The sequence below is a fragment of the Bubalus kerabau genome, chromosome 11 (assembly GCF_029407905.1).
Source record: "Bubalus kerabau isolate K-KA32 ecotype Philippines breed swamp buffalo chromosome 11, PCC_UOA_SB_1v2, whole genome shotgun sequence".
In the NCBI taxonomy this organism is placed as follows: domain Eukaryota; kingdom Metazoa; phylum Chordata; class Mammalia; order Artiodactyla; family Bovidae; genus Bubalus; species Bubalus kerabau.
In genome coordinates this window covers 18958292-18977066 of record NC_073634.1, presented here as the reverse complement: position 1 = coordinate 18977066, position 18775 = coordinate 18958292, and the positions used below count along the sequence as shown (strand labels likewise).

Genomic DNA, 18775 nt, shown 5'->3' with positions numbered 1-18775 from the left:
TAAGATCATGGCATCTGGTCCCATCACTTCATGGGAAATAGATGGGGAAACAGTGTCAGACTTTGTTTTTGGGGGCTCCAAAATTACTGCAGATGGTGATTGCAGCCATGAAATTAAAAGACCCTTACTCCTTGGAAGGAAAGTTATGACCAACCTAGATAGCATATTTATAAGCAGAGACATTTCTTTGCCAACAAAGGTCTGTCTAGTCAAGGCTATGGTTTTTCCAGTGGTCATGTATGGATGTGAGTTGGACTGAGAAGAAAGCTGAGTGCCGAAGAATTGATGCTTTTGAACTGTGGTGTTGGAGAAGACTCTTGAGAGTCCCTTGGACTGCAAGGAGATCCAACCAGTCCATCCTAAAAGAGATCAGCCCTGGGATTTCTTTGGAAGGAATGATGCTAAAGTTGAAACTCCAGTACTTTGGCCACCTGATGTGAAGAGTTGACTCATTGGAAAAGACTCTGATGCTGGGAGGGATTGGGGGCAGGAGGAGAAGGGGACGACAGAGGATGAGATGGCTGGATGGCATCACCGACTCGATGGACGTGAGTCTGAGTGAACTCCAGGAGTTGGTGTTGGACAGGGAGGCCGCCTGGCATGCTGTGATTCATGGGGTCGCAAAGAGTCTGACACGACTGAGCGACTGAACTGAACTGAAGTGGTCAATACTAGAGAATGTTACATGTGCACTTGAAAAGTCTGTATTCTGTTTTTTTGGAATGTAATGTCTTGAAAATAACAGTTAACCATTCTATTGTGTATTTCAGGATCTCTGTTGCCTTATTGATTTTCTGTCTAGAAGATCCATGCATTGATAAGGAGTGGGGTGTTACACTCTCCTACTATTATTGTATTCTCAATTTCTCCTTTTCTGTTGGTTGTATATATATTTGGGTATGGCTGATTAGTGTAAAAATCCTCTTCTTGTGTTGATCCATTTATCATTATATAGGGTTCTTCTTTGTCTTTCTTTAGGGGCTTTGTTTTAATGTCTATTTTGTCTGATATGAGTATTATGACTCTCACTTGTCATTTTTATTTGCATGAAATGTCTTTCCATCCTCTCACTTTGAATCTATGTGTGTCCTTTCCTCTAAAGTGAGTCTCTTGTAGGCAGCATATTGTAGGTTCTTGGGTTTTTGTGTGTGTATTATTATTTTTTTTAATCCAGTCTACCATGTTGTCTTTTGATTGGAGCATTCAGTCCGTTGATATTTAAGATAATTATTTGATACTTCTGTATTTATTGCCATTTTAAACCTTGTTTTCCAGTTAATTCTATGTTTCTTCTTTGTTCGTTTTTCTTTTTGTGGTTTGATTTCCTTTTATGTGTGTATTCTCTTTTTGGTTTTTGTGAATCTATTGTATGTTTTTTTTATTTGGGGTTACCCTGTTTTTCAGGTATGTTGACTTCTTCCTATATCAACTTGCTTTATGATTGATAGTCATATTGGCTCAAACATTCTAAGAAAAAAGATTCTAAGTTTTCTTACTTTCCCTCCTCACACTTGGACTTTGTCCTTTTTTCCATCTTCCTGTTTATCCTTTTGCTGTTCTTTGTGTTTATCATTACTTTCAGTTTTTTTTGTCCCCCTTTGTGATCTGTATAATGACTATATGATTTATTTTCCAACTGTGATTTCCTCTTTCCCATATCTTCTTTTCTGTTTCAAGAATATCTTTTTAATATTTCTTTTAGGATAGGTTTAATATTGCTGTATTTTTTTTTAGTTTTTGCTTTTCTAAATGATAATCTTGCTGGGCATAGTATTCTAGGTTGCAGATTTTTCCCTTTCAAGACTTTGAATATATTTTTCCACTCCCTTCTGGCCTGCAGCATTTCTGTAGAGAAATCAGCTGATAAACTTATGGGGGTTCCCTTGTAATTAACTTTTCCTCCTGTGGTCTTTAGAATTCTTTTTTTAACTTCTTCCATTTTTATTATAAAGCATCTTGGTATAGATTTGTTTGGGTTCATTTAGTTTGGGAACCTCTGTGCTTTCTATGTCTGGATATCTGTTTCCTTCTTTAGCTTTGAGAAATTTTCAGCCATAATTTCCTCTTTAAAAAATTTCCTCTCTTAAAAAATTTTATTGTATTTGCTTTAGAATGTCATTTTCTGCCATACAGCAAAATGAATCAGCTATATGATTCATTCATTCATAATCATTTTTGGATGTCTTTCCCATTTAGGTCACTATAGAGCATTGAGTACAGTTGCCTGTGCTATACAGTAAGTTCCCATTAGTTATCCATTTTATATATAGTAGTGTATATATGTCAATTTCAAGCTCCCAATTCATCCCACCCCACCCCCTTTCCCTGCTTGGTGTCCATACATTTGTCCTGTATGTCTTTATCTTTATTTCTCTGCTGAGTAATATTCTATTGTATATACGTACTACATCTTTATCATTCCTCTGTTGATGAACATTTAAATTGCTTCCCATGTCCTGGCTATTGTAAATAGTGCTGCAATAAACATTGCGGTGCATATATCTTTTGAAATTAATGGCTTTCTCTGGGTATATGCCCAGGAGTGGGATTGCTGGGTCATATGGTAGTTTTCTTTTTAGTTTTTAAAAATTGATACAGCCACTATGGAGAACACTATGGAGGTTCCATAATTTCTTCAAATACACTCTTAATCCCCTTTCTAGTCCCCCTTTCTCTTCTCCTTTTGGAATCTCTATTATGCATAGATTGGCACTTTATATTATCCCATAGGTCTCTCACATTGTTTTTCTTTTTTTCATTTGGCTTTCTGTCTGCTGTTCTGATTGGGTAATTTCCATTTATTTCCATGTATTCTATCTTCCAGATCACATATTCTCTCTTCTGCATTTTTAAATCTTACAGTATAGTACAGTAAAGTACAACAGCTGGTATACAGGAGCTGGCATCGAGTGAACAAGCAAGAGTTACTGACTGGAGGAGGGAGAGGAAACAGGAGATGAGAGAGCTGAAGGGTCTTCAACAATAGGAAACAGAGGGCAAACTGCATTTGCATTCGCCCCTAACACTGATGGAACACACGTTCACATCTTTGAAAGTTTACAACTCAACAGTTCATATGTAGGGGACTCACTATATTCATTCTGCTATTCATTGCCTTGAGCTCAGCTTTCATCTCAGCAAATGAATTTTCTAATTTTTCTTGGAACTAGAAACTATGAGAGGAGCCTTTTTACAGCAATCTGCATTTCTGTTGAGTCTTTCTTAATTCCTTCAGTATTTTCATTACCTCCTTTTAAAACTTGGTATATATTAGATTCAAGTAGTCTGTCTGTTCCTTCAGGGGAATTCTCTTGGTCTTTTAACTGGGAGTGGTTCCTCTGCTGCTTTATTTTGCTTATACTGTATTTCTGTTACTCTGTGAGTTGAGAAACAATTATCTACTGTAATCTTGGAGGGCTCTTTGTGGGAGTGTCCCTGTGTAGCCTGTGTGGGTTTAATACAGTTTTGGCATGAGGAATGCTTTTAGTTTGGATGTCTCTTCTCTCAGCATATGCTGGAACATTATCCCCTTGATAGTGGGTGTGCACAGCCTGCACAAGCTCCTGGGAAGGCAGGGACAGTGGTTGGCACCTGGTCGTGGAACTCTTGGCAGCAGGGGACATTTTAGGTGTACCATTCTTCCTATGGCAGAAACTAAAATCCAAAAGCCTGTCTTGGAAGAAAATGTTAGATGGAGATATTTTCTGCTGAGTATGCCTATACATAGTTTGTTTTTTGAAAACTCAGATGTTCTTTATTAAAAATGATTCTGAAATTCAGGTTAAATAAGACAACTGCATGACTGTGGATCTGTATTAAGCAAGGCTTGGAACATCAAAAACTGTTCTTCCTATGATATCCACCAGTTATTTATTTGCTAGGGCTGTCAAAAGTATTAATACCATAGACTGGGTGGCTTAAATTTATTTTCTTAACCCATTATTGACCAGAGACATTTCAATATTCACTTACATACCAAGTTGCTGGCCACTGGTGTTAGTTTCTGTAAAAATCCCCCAGTTGATAAAGTTCAAGGTATTGAAGAATTTTCTTCTTGGGCGCCTTCCTCGGCTTGACAATGGCTGTTGGCTCCCTGTGTCTTCCCATGATTTTCCTGTGTATGTTTTAATTTCATATAAAGACCACCAGCCCTATTGGATCAGGGCCCACCCCAGTGACCTTCTTTAATGGTCATTAGCTCATTTAAAAATACAGTCACAGTACTGAGGGGACATGACTCAACATGAATTCCGGGGACACAATTCCACCCATAACAAACAGTATATAACAAATTTAATAATTAACCTGGAAAAGACTCCACATTCACAAAAGGCCATTGGTGGTGGGGTGGATAACTGGTATGCATATGCTCATTGACATAACTCTGAGGTAGAAATTTTCTAAAAAAAAATGGTGATTTATTTTGCTTTAACATACAGTGGTAAATATATTGGGATCATCAAGTTTTTAAAAAAATTTGCTGGTCCTACTTTATACATTACAATACTAATGTAAGCTCATTCATTAGTTCTTCCATTTCAATGTAGGAAAGAGATCCAATTAACACCTACTAGCAGCTTGGCTAAGAATGGACATTAAAATCAGACAACACATCGTAAATATAAAGTCCTTTTCTCCAAATGTGTATAAACGTTTTGAAACAATCACTGCCTGCTCCACAGGACAATTTGGATTTTAAAAATCTTCCAGACCTGGAATAGCATAACCCTGTGTAACATTACTTATAATAGGTTAAACAATATTTTATCGAAGACTTTTGCATTTAACATTTGAAAAAGAAACAGTAGCCAAGGAACTGCATAACCACAAAATGAAAATCTTATAAAATATTTCCACCACTATTTAAATGCCAGATTTAATCAAGCAATAGTAAAAAAAAATCAAAACAAAAACATAATAATACAACCTTCTGTTTGTTTAAAATAACAGCACTGTTCTGCCTCTTTTCCACTAAATTTTACATATGAACAGACTATATATACTGTTTTGTTTTTTTTCAGAGAAATGTCCATTTGGTCTGTCACACCACTCAGGCTCACACTGAATCCTTTCTCTTCTGAGGATATACAATTCCATGATGTTTCCATATTTCCAGCATTTTGGGTTAGGTGCAATGTCTGAAGTATAATACATTTCTCTTTCTCCTTTACACAGTGCAGAGTATACAGGCTTAGGTTATGTTAGCTTCTCTTTTACTCCAGGTCACTGTCTTTTTCTAAATTCAAGGCAGTATTCAATGGAGTGCAGTAGTTTGGCTTGTCAGAAGGTACAAAGCCCGGCAGACACACACACTTATAGGACCCTTCGGTGTTGATGCACTTGGCATTCTTGCAGAGAGACATCCGGTTGTTCAACTCATCACATTCGTTGACATCTGCAGTAAGCCAAACCACGGAGGTAAGCAAGCTTTCCCATCACTCTGGACGAGAAACAGTCAACAGCTTACCTGAGGCCCTGCCTAAACACAGCCGGCTGTTCCCTGCTCTCTCCACGGTAAGCTGTGTAGTCTTTCCTCTTAGTGTCTGTTTATGCAAGGTAAATATGACCTTCTAGATAGCAAAAAGGGAAAGAAGTTCTAGAATCCCTTGGATACTCCCCTGTTATTTGATATAACAGGGACCATTTGACCATAAAGGGACCATTTTCATTTTGTCAGCTTGAGTTTTTATAGTCAAGAAAACTAGAACTATCTTCCTTCTAAATCCCTTTCTGCAGATGTAGAAGAGCAGTTAGGTTGTCAAGAGAAATACAGAGCCTCCAAGAAGCTTGTCTCAAGGCTTAAGTTACTTTCTTAGATTTCTTTCCACAGGAAAGAAAGTCTTTTATGCCCCTGAAACACATGTAGCAACCTGGGTTACCTATTTTTGGACCACCACAGACTGAGACTAACAAAACTGAAGTGGGAAAACTACAGGAGGGAGAAAAACAGCCACAAAAATAAGAGAGGGGAAAAAAAAAAAAAAAAACACCCTGCAAGTCAAAGGTCTTTCAGCATGGAGGCCAGCAGGCTCAGGAACACAGCATCAATTACACAAGAAGGAAAAAACACCCATTTACTGTTCTCTTAAAGGTAAAAGAGAAGGCTACATGAGAGTTTTATTTAAAAAACAAAAACCAAAACCACTTTCTCCAAAATGGAAGTATTTTCTTTTTCATCTATATGTCCCTCATGCTGGCATCACGTGTTCAGGGAAAACACTGTTTTAAATTGAGCTTTTGACTCAGTAGCAAAGTGCCTAATTACCCCAAATGTTCTGGTGTTTCCTCCATATGTACCATTTATATGAATTCTTAAGTACTTCTTTAAAAATCAGGGTAAAATATACAGAACATCAAACTGACCATTTTAACCATTTTTGAGTGGCTAGTCCAGTGGTGGTAAGGCCTTCACATTGTTATACAATCCTCACCACCATCCACCTCCAGAATGTTTCTCATCTTCCCAAACTGAAACGCTGCAAATCTTTAATGTACTAGACTACATGATGTCCAGCCACAGGGCGTCTCAGGAAAAGGATCATTTCCCATCAGATACATATGGATCTTACCGACACAGGTCATCTTGGCCATATCCAGGTGATACCCATCAAAGCAGTCGCAGGTGTAGCCTTCCTGCACCCTCACACAGCGGCCGTTTTCACATCCATTGAGGATGCCACATTCTTCCGCCTGCAACTCCTCAAAGCTGTTTAAAAAACCTGGAAGGGAACAAACAGGAGGCAAGGAACAAATCTTCGTCCTCTTAACACCAGTTGTTTTAAAAACAACATGATTTTAAGGTTATGGTTCATCATACATATTTCCAGTACCTTAAAGATAGCATTGAAATTTAAGTGAATATATTTGTACATGATATTAAGCATTTACAGTGTTATAAACTTAGTATGTTGTACAGATTAGCCCCACATTTTGAATTCTGATGTTCTGAATCAAAATCACATAAAACAATACAGCAAGGAGGTTTTGTTGTTGTTTTTTTTTTTTGTTTTTGTTTTTTTTTGCCTTTAGTTAACATCTTCTTGTCTAAGATTTTAAGTTTCCCAAGTTCTCAGTAGGGCAAACGTCAAAACATCTTTCAGGATGGAACCAATGGAATTCATGATCAGCGTAGGTATTTGCTAAGAGGCACGAGCATTGGAGGCAACGCTGTTTGATTGCGTGTTCCAAGAGCAGAGGAAAGCCAGGCTGGCCTTGCCTTAATAAGGCCTGTTTGTTTGCTCTGGCTTTGGAAGGAGCCTTACAAAAGGGCCCTTGGGGGATCAAAGGCTAAAGGCAGTTAAAGGGACTCCAAACATCCTGATAAATTAGAAAAATACATCATACTTCTATTGAGAAAACCCAAAAACTTTTTTTTTTTAAGAAAACAAAGACGCTCTTGTTTAGTTCCAAATCAGTTTAAAGAGAGAAAGAGCCAGTTTAGCAATACAAAAGCAATGTAACCAGGTGTTAAGAATATTTTAGTTCTCTTTATAGAGAGGGAAGTTGTAAATATAAATTTATGATGACCCCAAAACATGTGGCCTTTCATCCTCTCCCCTGCTTCTGAAGCTACCACCATGGATTAGCTTTTAGGGGGAAGAAAAAAAATCTCCAGAGGCCAGAACTAATTGGCCTTTGAAGTAATTTTCCAGTGGAACTGCAGGGGGCAGCAAAACATCATTGCTTACGCAGCTGTAAGGTCTAACATTTTACAGCATAGGCTTTTTTTAAAATTAATTTAATTGAAGGCTAATTACTTTACAATATTGCGGTGGTTTTTTTGCCATATATTGATGTGGCTTTTTACGTGTTCTGAAGTAACAATGTGGGATAAAAAGTAGAGCTCGTGAGTTAACCAATATATAATTTCATTGTAATTGATTTAAAAAAACCAGCATCTTGGACATGGAATTGTTAAACTGTCTCAGAAATGTACATCAGGACTTGTTCATTGGGTTGGCAGCATAGGGGCAGAAGGAAGTATAAAGGGAGGGATGTATGTGTGTGCATGTCTTGGCTAAACTGTAAGAATACATTGTCATTAATTCAATGGAAGTATACCCCCTTGCTAATACTTTAATAGTTTCGATAATGAATCATCTTAGAAGCATTATATTAATACTTTATTGTTTTATCTTGTCTTTAATTGAACATTAAGGGAAAGCAGCATTTTATTCATACCTCTGCCAATATCATTATTTAGAGACTTACTGCCATTTTTGTCTTTTCTGAAATTTTTACCAAGAGTAGCAAGATTATATATATATTTCCTTCCAGATTGAGTTGGTATAGTGTATCAAAATACTCATAGCTTTGGGACATTGAAATGGTAAATATTCATGCGTGTGTAAAAGCATGATACATAACTATATGATTTTAATTACACAAAAATGGATGCTTAGTTGTATAAACACACAAATGAGACGTGAAAGGACACAAACAGTAAACTGCTTGTGACCAAGGATGACTTTGTTTTTTGGTTTCCTATAATGCACAAGTAAACTTTTAAGAAAGAAATAAATTAAAATTTGAAACTCCTACACACACATTAAACAGACTCCCCAAAATACTTCTACAGGACTCCGAAACACCAGCAAAGCACACAGCCCCTGCTCTAAATCATGCTTGCTACCTATTTGTATAAACAAAATTTTACTGGAACACAGACAGCCTCACCTGTTCACTAATACCTGTCTGTGGCTGCTTTCATAATAGCACAGCAGAGTTGAATATCAGCCACAAAAGAGACTATATAGTATGCAAAGCCCACAAACTTTACTGTCTGGTCAGCTATAAGAAAAGTTGATCTCTAACTTAAGGTAACACCAGTCATTAGTTCAACTTTCTTAAACAGAAAGACAGGACAGGGTGGATCACAAGATTGGTAGAAATCTCAGCCTCTCTCACTACCTACCCTGTCTTCAGCAGGGACAAACAACCTGTGATCCTGAGCTGAGAAACAGGAGCTGTTTCTCTGTAATTCATAAGAACTTTAAAGGCCATTACATAGTTAAAGCTGGGGTCCTGCATCACAGTTTCCAATGTTGCTAAATAGAAAATTGATCTGATACCACTGTGTTTATTTTTTAACATTTGTAATGGATTTTTTTTTTTACATTTTAAAGCAATGACAGCATTTATTAAAAAAAAAAAAAAAAAAAAGTACATAAGCCAATACCTAAGCCAGAACATTTCAACATTAAAACTTGTGGCATCTGAACTGTAAGGCATTAGAGGCTACTCACACAAGCATGAGATTGTGTCAGCTACATATAGATTTACCCTGTTATTTTGGATTTATCAGGCAGGCAAAACTGTACTTTTTTTCAATTTTAATATTTATTCTCTTTTATAAAGTAAATGTTTACTGACCTATAACATATACACAGAAGTGTAGAAATCCTAAGTGCACAGTCTTATAGCCGCCAATGTATTTAAGCATATTTCTTGAAGTAGGACATGGTTATCTGTGGTTGATTAAAAGAAATAATCTAAGGTGTTAGAAGTTAGGATAGTGGTTACCCTGAGAGGATAGCTGGGCAAGAGCACCAGAGGCCTTCTGCATGCTGCCAACGCTCTAGACGCACTCAGATCTAGAAGACCCAACCTCGCTGGTTTAATAGCATGCTGTTTGGAAATTTTAAAGCAGTTTTAGGTCAGCTGAGGGATCAACATACTGCACCTTTCAAAAAACAAAAGGAAAGAAAGGAGGGAGGGAAACACTCTTGGACTCGGAACAGAAGCAGCTCCAGAGGCAGCCATGAAGCTCGTACTGCTGCTCAGGACACAGAGCATGGCTAGTCTGCCATGTGCAAAGGTAATAAGAAAGAACAGCCTCATCGTATTTTATGGTGTCAGCACTCTGGTCTGCAGGGTGTGGGCCGGGCACCTGGAGTGTACTGCCGTCGTCCCATTCGGGAGGGCAGACCGCCTCCTGTCTACTGATACTGCAATTTGTACCATCCCATTTTTCAGACTTCATGTAACTCATCTGTCATTTGCAAGCTCTGGTCTCTCCCACAGACACATTTAGCTTGTGTGGCTCCCCTCTCCAGGACACTCCGGTGGTACCGTCAGGCATTTACTTTCTAAATGGGAACAGGATTCACACATACACATTCCACCTCACACTTAAACTCTGCTCACAAAATCCAGGAAAAGCCATCACACACCATCATTTCTTACTTAGTAAACCTCCTCACAAATGAATTCTAAAAATTCATCTCTGACCAGGAGAGAGCAACTGTTTTACTTCCCATTTAAATGCTTGTCAAGATACAACCAAACTATTAGGAAAACTCTGCCCCTTAAGCGAGGCCACCACTTCAGGGGTAAAGAAATGACTTTGTCGTGGAAATTATAGGAAGATGATTTTCTGTAAAGAAAATAAACATATAGCGTTCCCAGCAGTGAGACTCTTAGTATGATCCAGTGATTCTCAAACTTGAGCATCCATAAGGATGACTCAGAGGGTGGGTCTCACCCCTAGTTCCTGATTCAGCAGGTCTATAGCATCACCCACAAACTTGCATTTCTTACAAGTTCCCAGGCACTGCATTTTGAGAACCACTGACTAAACTTCAAAACCACAATTTAGTTTCCGAGTAACTAAAAAAAATGTTGCTTACGGTCTTGAACAAAGTAGGGATCAGCTTCAGGAGCATACTGTTCACTGAAGTCAACCAAGGCGTCCCGTCCATATGGCCGCCGGCGTCCCGTGACGGGGATGTTACACAGCTGGGCATAGTCGTCTACGAAAGACAGGACAACAACCGTGACACACCATCACTGTTTGCTCACACGTGGGTGCGTTCACCCACTGTGTGCCCCTGCCTCCCACGCACACCCCTAATCCTCGGACATCTCAGTGTCCCTTACGGGTGCTCTGCACACCCACATACGATTCATACTCTACAGCACAATTAGGACTCTGAACATAGATGCCAGTAGTAGCCGAACAGTTGGTAGAATGCATCCCAGGAGAGTAAAGAACCGAAAAATCAAACCACCAGAGAGTGCAGCAAGCCTTTGGAAGAATGGCTTTATCTGAACCCATCAGGGGTTTCATCAAAACATTTTAAATGTATAAAGCAGTCATTTTTACAGATACACATTTTCCCACTCACTGGAAACAGGAAAAAAAAAATTTCTGGTGATCTAAAAATGAGACACCAAGCAAGGATGCTACTAAGTACCATGTGAATTTAGTGGCTACGATTATACTTCTCAAGACCTGGTCCTTCATTATAACAGTGATCATTATAACAGTGATAATGAAGTAATGGCCCTAGTAATAATAGCTAATAGTTGTATAATGTTTGCTCTGTGCCAGCTACTAAGCACTTAAAACATTAATTCATTAAAATATTTACACCATCCTATGAAAAACTATTATCCACATTTTATCAATAGGAAATAGAAGCACGGAGTGGTTAAATGACAGCTGGTATGAGGCAGCACCATATGTGACCTCAGTCCAGCGGCTCAAGGTTGTACATGTAACATTTCTTCCTCTCCTACACCTATCTCAGCTCCTCTGTAATCTCTGTCCTTGCCTCTTCTTAACCTTAGCTAAATTCATCTGCAGTTACCACTTTTTGAGGCCATTTTCCCTTCTCCATGGCTAACTTAAGCCCCTCCTTTAGTCCTTCTCACTGGACCCATTCAGCACATGGGATCTTGGTTCTCCATTTGTCATGAGGTGATCACCTTTTCACTGCATTTCGTGGTCCCAGGCTCTTTCCTGTATGTTGGTGCAGAATTATTCAGAAGATCTAGAAAGGAAAGCTTTAGAAGAGACAGCTTCATCTTCTGAATGCACATTTTACAAAAACTATACTGCCTGAGGACTCACCCTAGCAGTTGGTGAAAATTCTGAGGCTCCTCAGATGTCAATAGCTGTACCAGAACTGAGAGCTGCGGGTCAGCCAGCCCCAGGACTGGCTGGACACTCTTAGGGAAGCCACACAGGTGACAGCCACACAGGTGACAGCCACACAGGTGACAGCCACAAAAGGCAGCAGCCGCACTTGCCTGGACCGCAGATTGAAGGAGTTTTCCTCTATTTTGCTTCCTTCCGTAACAGAACTAAAGCAAAGCACTGATGCAAGAGGGTGAATTCCCAAGGCTTTCTTCCATCACCCCTCCTCAAAGGGGTCAAAGGTGTGTGGGTGTGTGTGCACATCCATGCATATGTGTACACACCTACACATTCTCTCCTAAAGTGAAAGAAGGGAGTGTAAAGCCAGAAAAGACCCTGAACCATCAGACATGGCAGGATTATGGTTGTCCCTTCTTACAAACTCTCCTGGTGGGAAGCATTCCAGGAACAACACCCCCTCCCCTCCCCGTGACTTCCCATGCACTCTTCTATGAAATCATTTCATAAGAAGCATTAATGTTATTAAGGAGAAAGCTAAACCTGGAAAAAGACCCTTGACTTGCAAAAATAAAGCTCCAAAGAGAACACAAATGGTTGTCAGTTCTGCTTAAAGTCTGAAAGGGAAGAATAAAGGATTTCCCCGTGAGGGCAAGATCGCAGAAATGTTTACAGGTTTGACACACTGAGGTCATTCCTGTTCTCTCATCTCTTTATATACATTTGTTGTACATCTGAAAGGGAGACACAAGATTTTATATGCAGGCAACAGCTGTGATCAAGAGTAGATATTAAAATTAATTCGCGTTCGTATTTTGTAAACCTAGCCCAGAGATGGCTGAGCAGCACACTCCTCTCCAGCACCTGGCGGTCAGGCCTGGAGCCTGTGGCTTTTCCCCTAGACCATGCAGCCTCCACTCTCCAAGCTCTCACCATCTAACATCACAAAAGGAAGGGATCAAATGGGGTAGGAGTGGAGGAGGAACGGACTTCTGTTCCTATGGGATGTTTAGGAACAGCTTCCTGGGAAAGGTAGTACTTCATGAGTGGGATTTACTTCATAGAAGCTATCTGGGATTTTAAAAAGCACTTACCCAAAGGCAGTGAAGAGGAACTAAAGAGTCTCTTGATGAAGGTAAAATAGGAGAGTGAAAAAGCTGGCTTGACACTCAACATTCAGAGAACTAAGGTCATGGCATCTGGTCCCGTCACTTCATGGCAGATAGATGGGGAAAAATGAAAAGAGTGGCAGATTTTATTTTCTTGGGCTCCAAAATTACTCCAGATGGTGGCTGCAGACATGAAATTAAAAGATGCCTGCTCCTTGGGAGAAAAGCTATGACAAACCTAGACAGTGTATTAAAAAGAAGAGACTTCATTTTGCCAACAAAGGTACATATAGTCAGCCCTTTTTTTCTAGTAGTCATGTACAGATGTGAGAGTTGGACTTAAAGAAGGGTGAGCGCTGAAGAATTAATGCTTTGGAATTGTGGTGCTGGAGAAGACTCTTGAGAGTCATTTGGACTGCAAGGAGATCCAACCAGTCAATCCTAAAGGAAATCAATCCTGAATATTCATTGGAAGGACTGATGCTGAATCTCTAAATACTTTGGCCACCTGAGAAGAGCCAACTCAATGGAAAAGACCTTGATGCTGGAAAGACTGAGGCCAAAGGAGAAGGGGGCAGCAGAGGATGAGATGGTTAGATAGTACCACCAACACAATGGACATGAATTTGAGCAAACTCTGGAAGAAGGTGAAGGACAGTGAAGCCTGGTGTGCTGCAGTCCATGGGGTCGCAGACAGTCAGACCCAACTTAGCAAATGAACAACAAAAACCCAAAGGCATCACAAAAGCCACCTGTGAGCTGTGTTTGGGGACCACCAAGTGGTCCTTAAGGAAGGCGCTGAATGTGACCCAGGCTGCAAAGAGAAGCAGAGGATGGTAATGTGGGTGGGGGGACCTTTGGTGTTTGCTGCTTCCTCCTTCTCTCCATCCCTGGATACGTGTTTTTCCCTCAACTTTCTAGAACTTACTGTCCTTTGCTGCTTCACATTCTCTAAACATTAACAAGCCAGATGTCAAGGTAGTTCTGGTGAGTTTTCAAAACATCACTTCTGTGTTAGATGTACTCTTTTGTATTTGAAGATGACCTACAGTCCCATCAACACTGGGGCATACATTTTGAGTTATGTTTCTGGGAGCATGAATGGGTCTGTTCTAATCCATCCATGCTGCCTCTCCCATCGCACACGTCTGCTCTCATTCTTGGCCAGGGTCAAGGTTGACATGAACAGGGGGTAATGGAAAGAACATAGGCTTCCAAGGCAGAAGCAGGAGCTCAAGTTCTGATTGTGCTACTTCACTTTCCAACTTAGCAGTTGGAAAGCAACTTAGCAAGTCTCAGTTTCCACATCTGTCACATGGGGATAATTCCTATTTGCCTCTGTGTTAAACATGAGATGAGGGACCTCCCTGGTAGTCTGGTGGCTAAGACTCCACACCCAGTGCAAGAGGGGTGGATTACATCCCTGGTCAGGGAACTAGATCCCACGTGCTGCAACCAGAGTTCACACGCCACAAGACTCTGCATACCAGAACTAAAAGAGCCCATATGCCACAAGGAAGGTCAAAGATCTCATGTGCCACAGCTAAGACCCAGTGCAGCCAAACAAAAAATAGGTATTTTAAAAAGTGAGATGTTACATAATTGTTCAACGAATTCTGAAGAACCAAGAAAATGGAGGTTACGGTTTTTTCTCTTTAGGTAAAAATCACTTGAGGCCCTGCTGAACATCTGGAAGTAAATGAGGATTTTCAATGACAGAATGATTGATAGAAATTTTAGTGTCAGCAAAACTTCAAAGGTAGTTGTCAATGGTCTAAGAATTGTACAAGAAATTACGAGCAATGAAAGCACAGCCTCTAGCTTTCATTTCTATTATGGTTTTAAAGAAAGAAACGCCAGAAGGCCAGAAGAGTCTTTAAAACTTCGAAAAAAAAATATTGTATTGCTTATTTGTTGCTATGAAACCTGCAGAAATTAGCATTCTTCATTTTTTCCTTGCCCCTTATTTTCCATGTCACTTTAAAAGTTGAGGTATAATTGACATATAATATTATTAGTTTCAGTTGTACAACATGATTTCCTACTAATATACATTGTGAAATAACTACTACAATAAGTCTAGTTAACTGTCAGCCTAAGTACTTTATTTTTCTTGTGATGGGAACTTTTTTTACTCTCTTGGCAACTTTCAAATATGAAACTTTTTAATGTCAACATTTAACATTTATGTTCTCTCCTGGAATAATTATTTTCCACAGGTGTTTTTGCTTAGTTGTATATTTCAACTGATTAAATAAATGCTCATCAGTCTTTTCTATTAAAAAAAATAGATACTGTTTCAAGATCAAGAATTCTTAAATAGATGGAGGGAAACTCCAACTCAGTAAATAAAGACGTCCTCATGCATTTCATCTCAAAAACTAATGACTGTTTGGGAAAATTTAATCACTTGGTCAGACAGGGATAAGGTATGAACAAGAGCACATTTTAACACCAGACCAATAGAACACATAATACAGGGGCAAAACTGATGTTCAGCAGTTGTTAGTATATGCCTGAACCTTTCAGGAATGCCTCAAGTGGCCAGCAGGTTTCTCATTATCTTCTAAGGGACCAACTGGAACATCATGGAATTTTCTAGCGAGTCCTAGGTAAGGGCACATGCACCTTTCTAACATGTGCTGGGTCTCTGAGCATCCCAAGCCACAGCCAGAACCCATCGAGCTTGGAGGTACTTCGCCTTGTTCATCCCTAGGGTTGGGTCATGGCTACTGTCCAGATTGCGGAGGCAGTGAGTTGTGGTTGGTTGACGGCATGGAGCCCAGGAACAGCAGATCTCTGAATTTCCACAACTCCTGATGGGAGCCCATGAGGATCTCTTGGCTGCCATTTCATCCAGTTCAACATGTAAAAATGAACAGATTTTTTTTGTCCCTAAGGCAATGGCACCCCACTCCCGTACTCTTGCCTGGAAAATCCCATGGATGGAGGAGCCTGGTAGGCTGCAGTCCATGGGGTCGCTAAAAGTTGGACACAACTGAGCAACTTCACTTTCACTTTTCACTTTTGTGCATTGGAGAAAGAAATGGCAACCCACTCCAGTGTTCTTGCCTGGAGAATCCCAGGGACAGGGGAGCCTGGTGGGCTGCTGTCTATGGGGTCGCACAGAGTCGGACACAACTAACGTGACTTATTAGCAAAGTCTTTTACCTTCTGCAAGATATTCCTTATTTAAGCAGGGTACTTAAGAGTACACCTTACTTAAGAGTTCATATGGTGCAACAAAGACTGAAGATCCTGCATGATGCAACTAAGACCCAGCACAGCCAAATAAATACAGATTTGAAAAACAACAACAACAAATTAAGCACCTAGTTAAGCACCATCTAGTTGTCTGGGGCTAAATGCAAAGAAAGAGCTTGTACTTTGTATGGCAAAAGTCATTTCTTTTTTATTATGATGAATACAAGCAAAATTTTATTCCACTATTTTATGAAAAGTCAATGTACCATCTCTAGAGAGTCACATTATGATCTGGATTGCTTTGTTTACTCTCTACTTTTAAAGAATAACCCTTTGCATTTTATACATTTCAATTAAAAATTTTATGGTAAAAAGCCATTGCTGGGGAAGGGGAAATTCTCCTATTGCCCCTCTTGAATTCTTTTGACTGGTCTAATAATTAAACTGATACAAGACAGATTAACAGGGCAAAAAATAAATCAATCTGTACCTATGGAGGTCTCATCGAAATAAGACCTCCAAAGTAAAGAAAGCAGGCTGTTTTTTGAAAATCAGTTTTAGACAAATAGGCAATTATTTGTCAAGACTTAACAAAACAAATCTTAACCTTGAATTCCCTAACTGTGATGTTAAGGATTTCTTTTTTTTTGCAAATGCCATTTCGAGGACACTATACCTGTCCTACCAGGATCTAGCTGCATATGAACATGAAAAGAAGGAGAAGTGGAAACAGTCACACCTCAAAGCCCCACTCATTGCACTCCTCACCTCGGGAGGCATAGCTGTTAAGCTCTTGATCGGAGCTTTGAGTGACACATGTGGGATGGTGTGGGCCACCACCGCCCACGTGGTCTAAACAAGATCCAGGCCATGGCTCACACTCATCTTCCTGGCGTGGCAGATTCACATGACATACGATGCCACTTTGATTTTAAATGGGAAAAAGAAAAGTTAAAAAACTGCTCCCTGGAGCCAGGAGGTCTGAGGCCCCCACTGTCTACAGCAATAGCAAGCACATATCCTGGCAGGAAATCTCCATTCTTTTTGACAGACACATCTGCAGGGCTGGTTTGGACAGTCACATGTCACAAAACCACTCTGGCATGTGAGGACATCGGGAGGTGAAGTCTCTGACTGAGGCAGATTAAATTCAGCTGCTATTAAAAATGAAGAGGTTGTGTTTTGTTCTCCACACATCAGGGCTGAAAACCAAGTGCTCTGAAATTTCAAGTGCATCATTTTCAAATAAAGAAGTAAGGCGCAGCAGCTGCATGGCACAGGAGTGGCCGAGAGGAGCTACCCCACGCCTAAACTCAGGGGCGGCAGTCAAGAGGAGATACCCCGTGTCCAAGGTAAGGAGCAGCGGCTGTGCTTTGCTGGAGGGCATGAAGAGATACCCCATGTCTAAGGTAAGAGAAACCCAAGTAAGACGGTAGGCACTGAGCGGGCATCAGAGGGCAGACAGACCGAAACCACAATCACAGACAACAAGACAATGGATCACACGGACCACAGCTTGTCTAACTCAATGAAACTAAGCCATACCATGTGGGGCCACCCAAGATGGGCGGGTCATGGTGGAGAGGTCTGACAGAACGTGGTCCACTGGAGAAGGAAATGGCAAACCACTTCAGTATTCTTGCCTTGAGAACCCCATGAACAGTATGAAAAGGCAAAAAGATAGGACACTGAAAGATGAACTGCCCAGGTTGGTAGGTGCCCAATATGCTACTGGAAATCAGAGAAATAACTCCAGAAAGAGTGCAGGGACGGCACCAAAGCAAAAACACCACCCAGCTGTGGATGTTACTGGTAATAGAAGCAAGGTCCGATGCTGTAAACAGCAATATTGCATAGGAACCTGGAATGTTAGGCAATCAAGGCAATTTGGGAATGGTCACACAGGAGATGGCAAGAGTGAATGTCGACATTCTAGGAATCAGCGAACTAAGATGGACCAGAATGGGTGACTTTAACTCAGAACACCATTATATCTACTACTGTGGGCAGGAATCCCTTAGAAGAAATGGAGTAGCCATCATAGTTAACAAAGAGTCCGAAATGCAGTACTTGGATGCAATCTCAAAAACGACAGAATGATCTCTGTTCATTTCCAAGGCAAACCATTCAACATCACGGTTCCAAGTACATGCCCTGACCAGCAACGCTGAAGAAGCTGAAGTTGAACGCTTCAATGAAGATCTACAAGACCTTTTAGAACTAACACCCAAAAAAGATGTCCTTTTCATTATAGGGGACTGGAACGCAAAAGTAGGAAGTCAAGAAACACCTGGAGTAACAGGAAAATTTGGCATTGGAGTACAGAATGAAGCAGGGCAAAGGCTAATAGAGTTTTGCCAAGAGAATGCACTGGTCATAGCAAGCACCCTCTTCCAACAACACAAGAGTAGACTCTACACATGGACATCACCAGATGGTAAACACTGGAATCAGATTGATTATATTCTTTGCAGCCAAAGATGGAGAAGTTCTATACGGTCAGCAAAAACAAGACCGGGAGCAGACTGTAGCTCAGATCATGAACTCCTTATTGCCAAATTCAGACTTAAATTGAAGAAAGTGG

General features: G+C 40.2%; 1 protein-coding gene across 16 annotated transcripts in view; it reads right to left on the bottom strand.

Annotated features, from left to right (window-relative positions):
* Positions 1–4276: 4276 nt before the first annotated feature.
* LTBP1 (latent transforming growth factor beta binding protein 1) overlaps positions 4277–18775 on the bottom strand; it is a 458508-nt gene continuing 444009 nt past the window's right edge. For all 16 annotated transcript variants that reach the window (XM_055539766.1, XM_055539768.1, XM_055539765.1 and 13 more), the window contains 3 exons: positions 10629–10751; positions 6570–6719; positions 4277–5395 (listed from right to left, as the gene is read on the bottom strand). In XM_055539766.1, the coding sequence (XP_055395741.1) occupies positions 5214–5395; positions 6570–6719; positions 10629–10751 (455 nt within the window). In that variant the 3' untranslated portion in view covers positions 4277–5213. The remainder of the gene's footprint in view (positions 5396–6569; positions 6720–10628; positions 10752–18775) is intronic.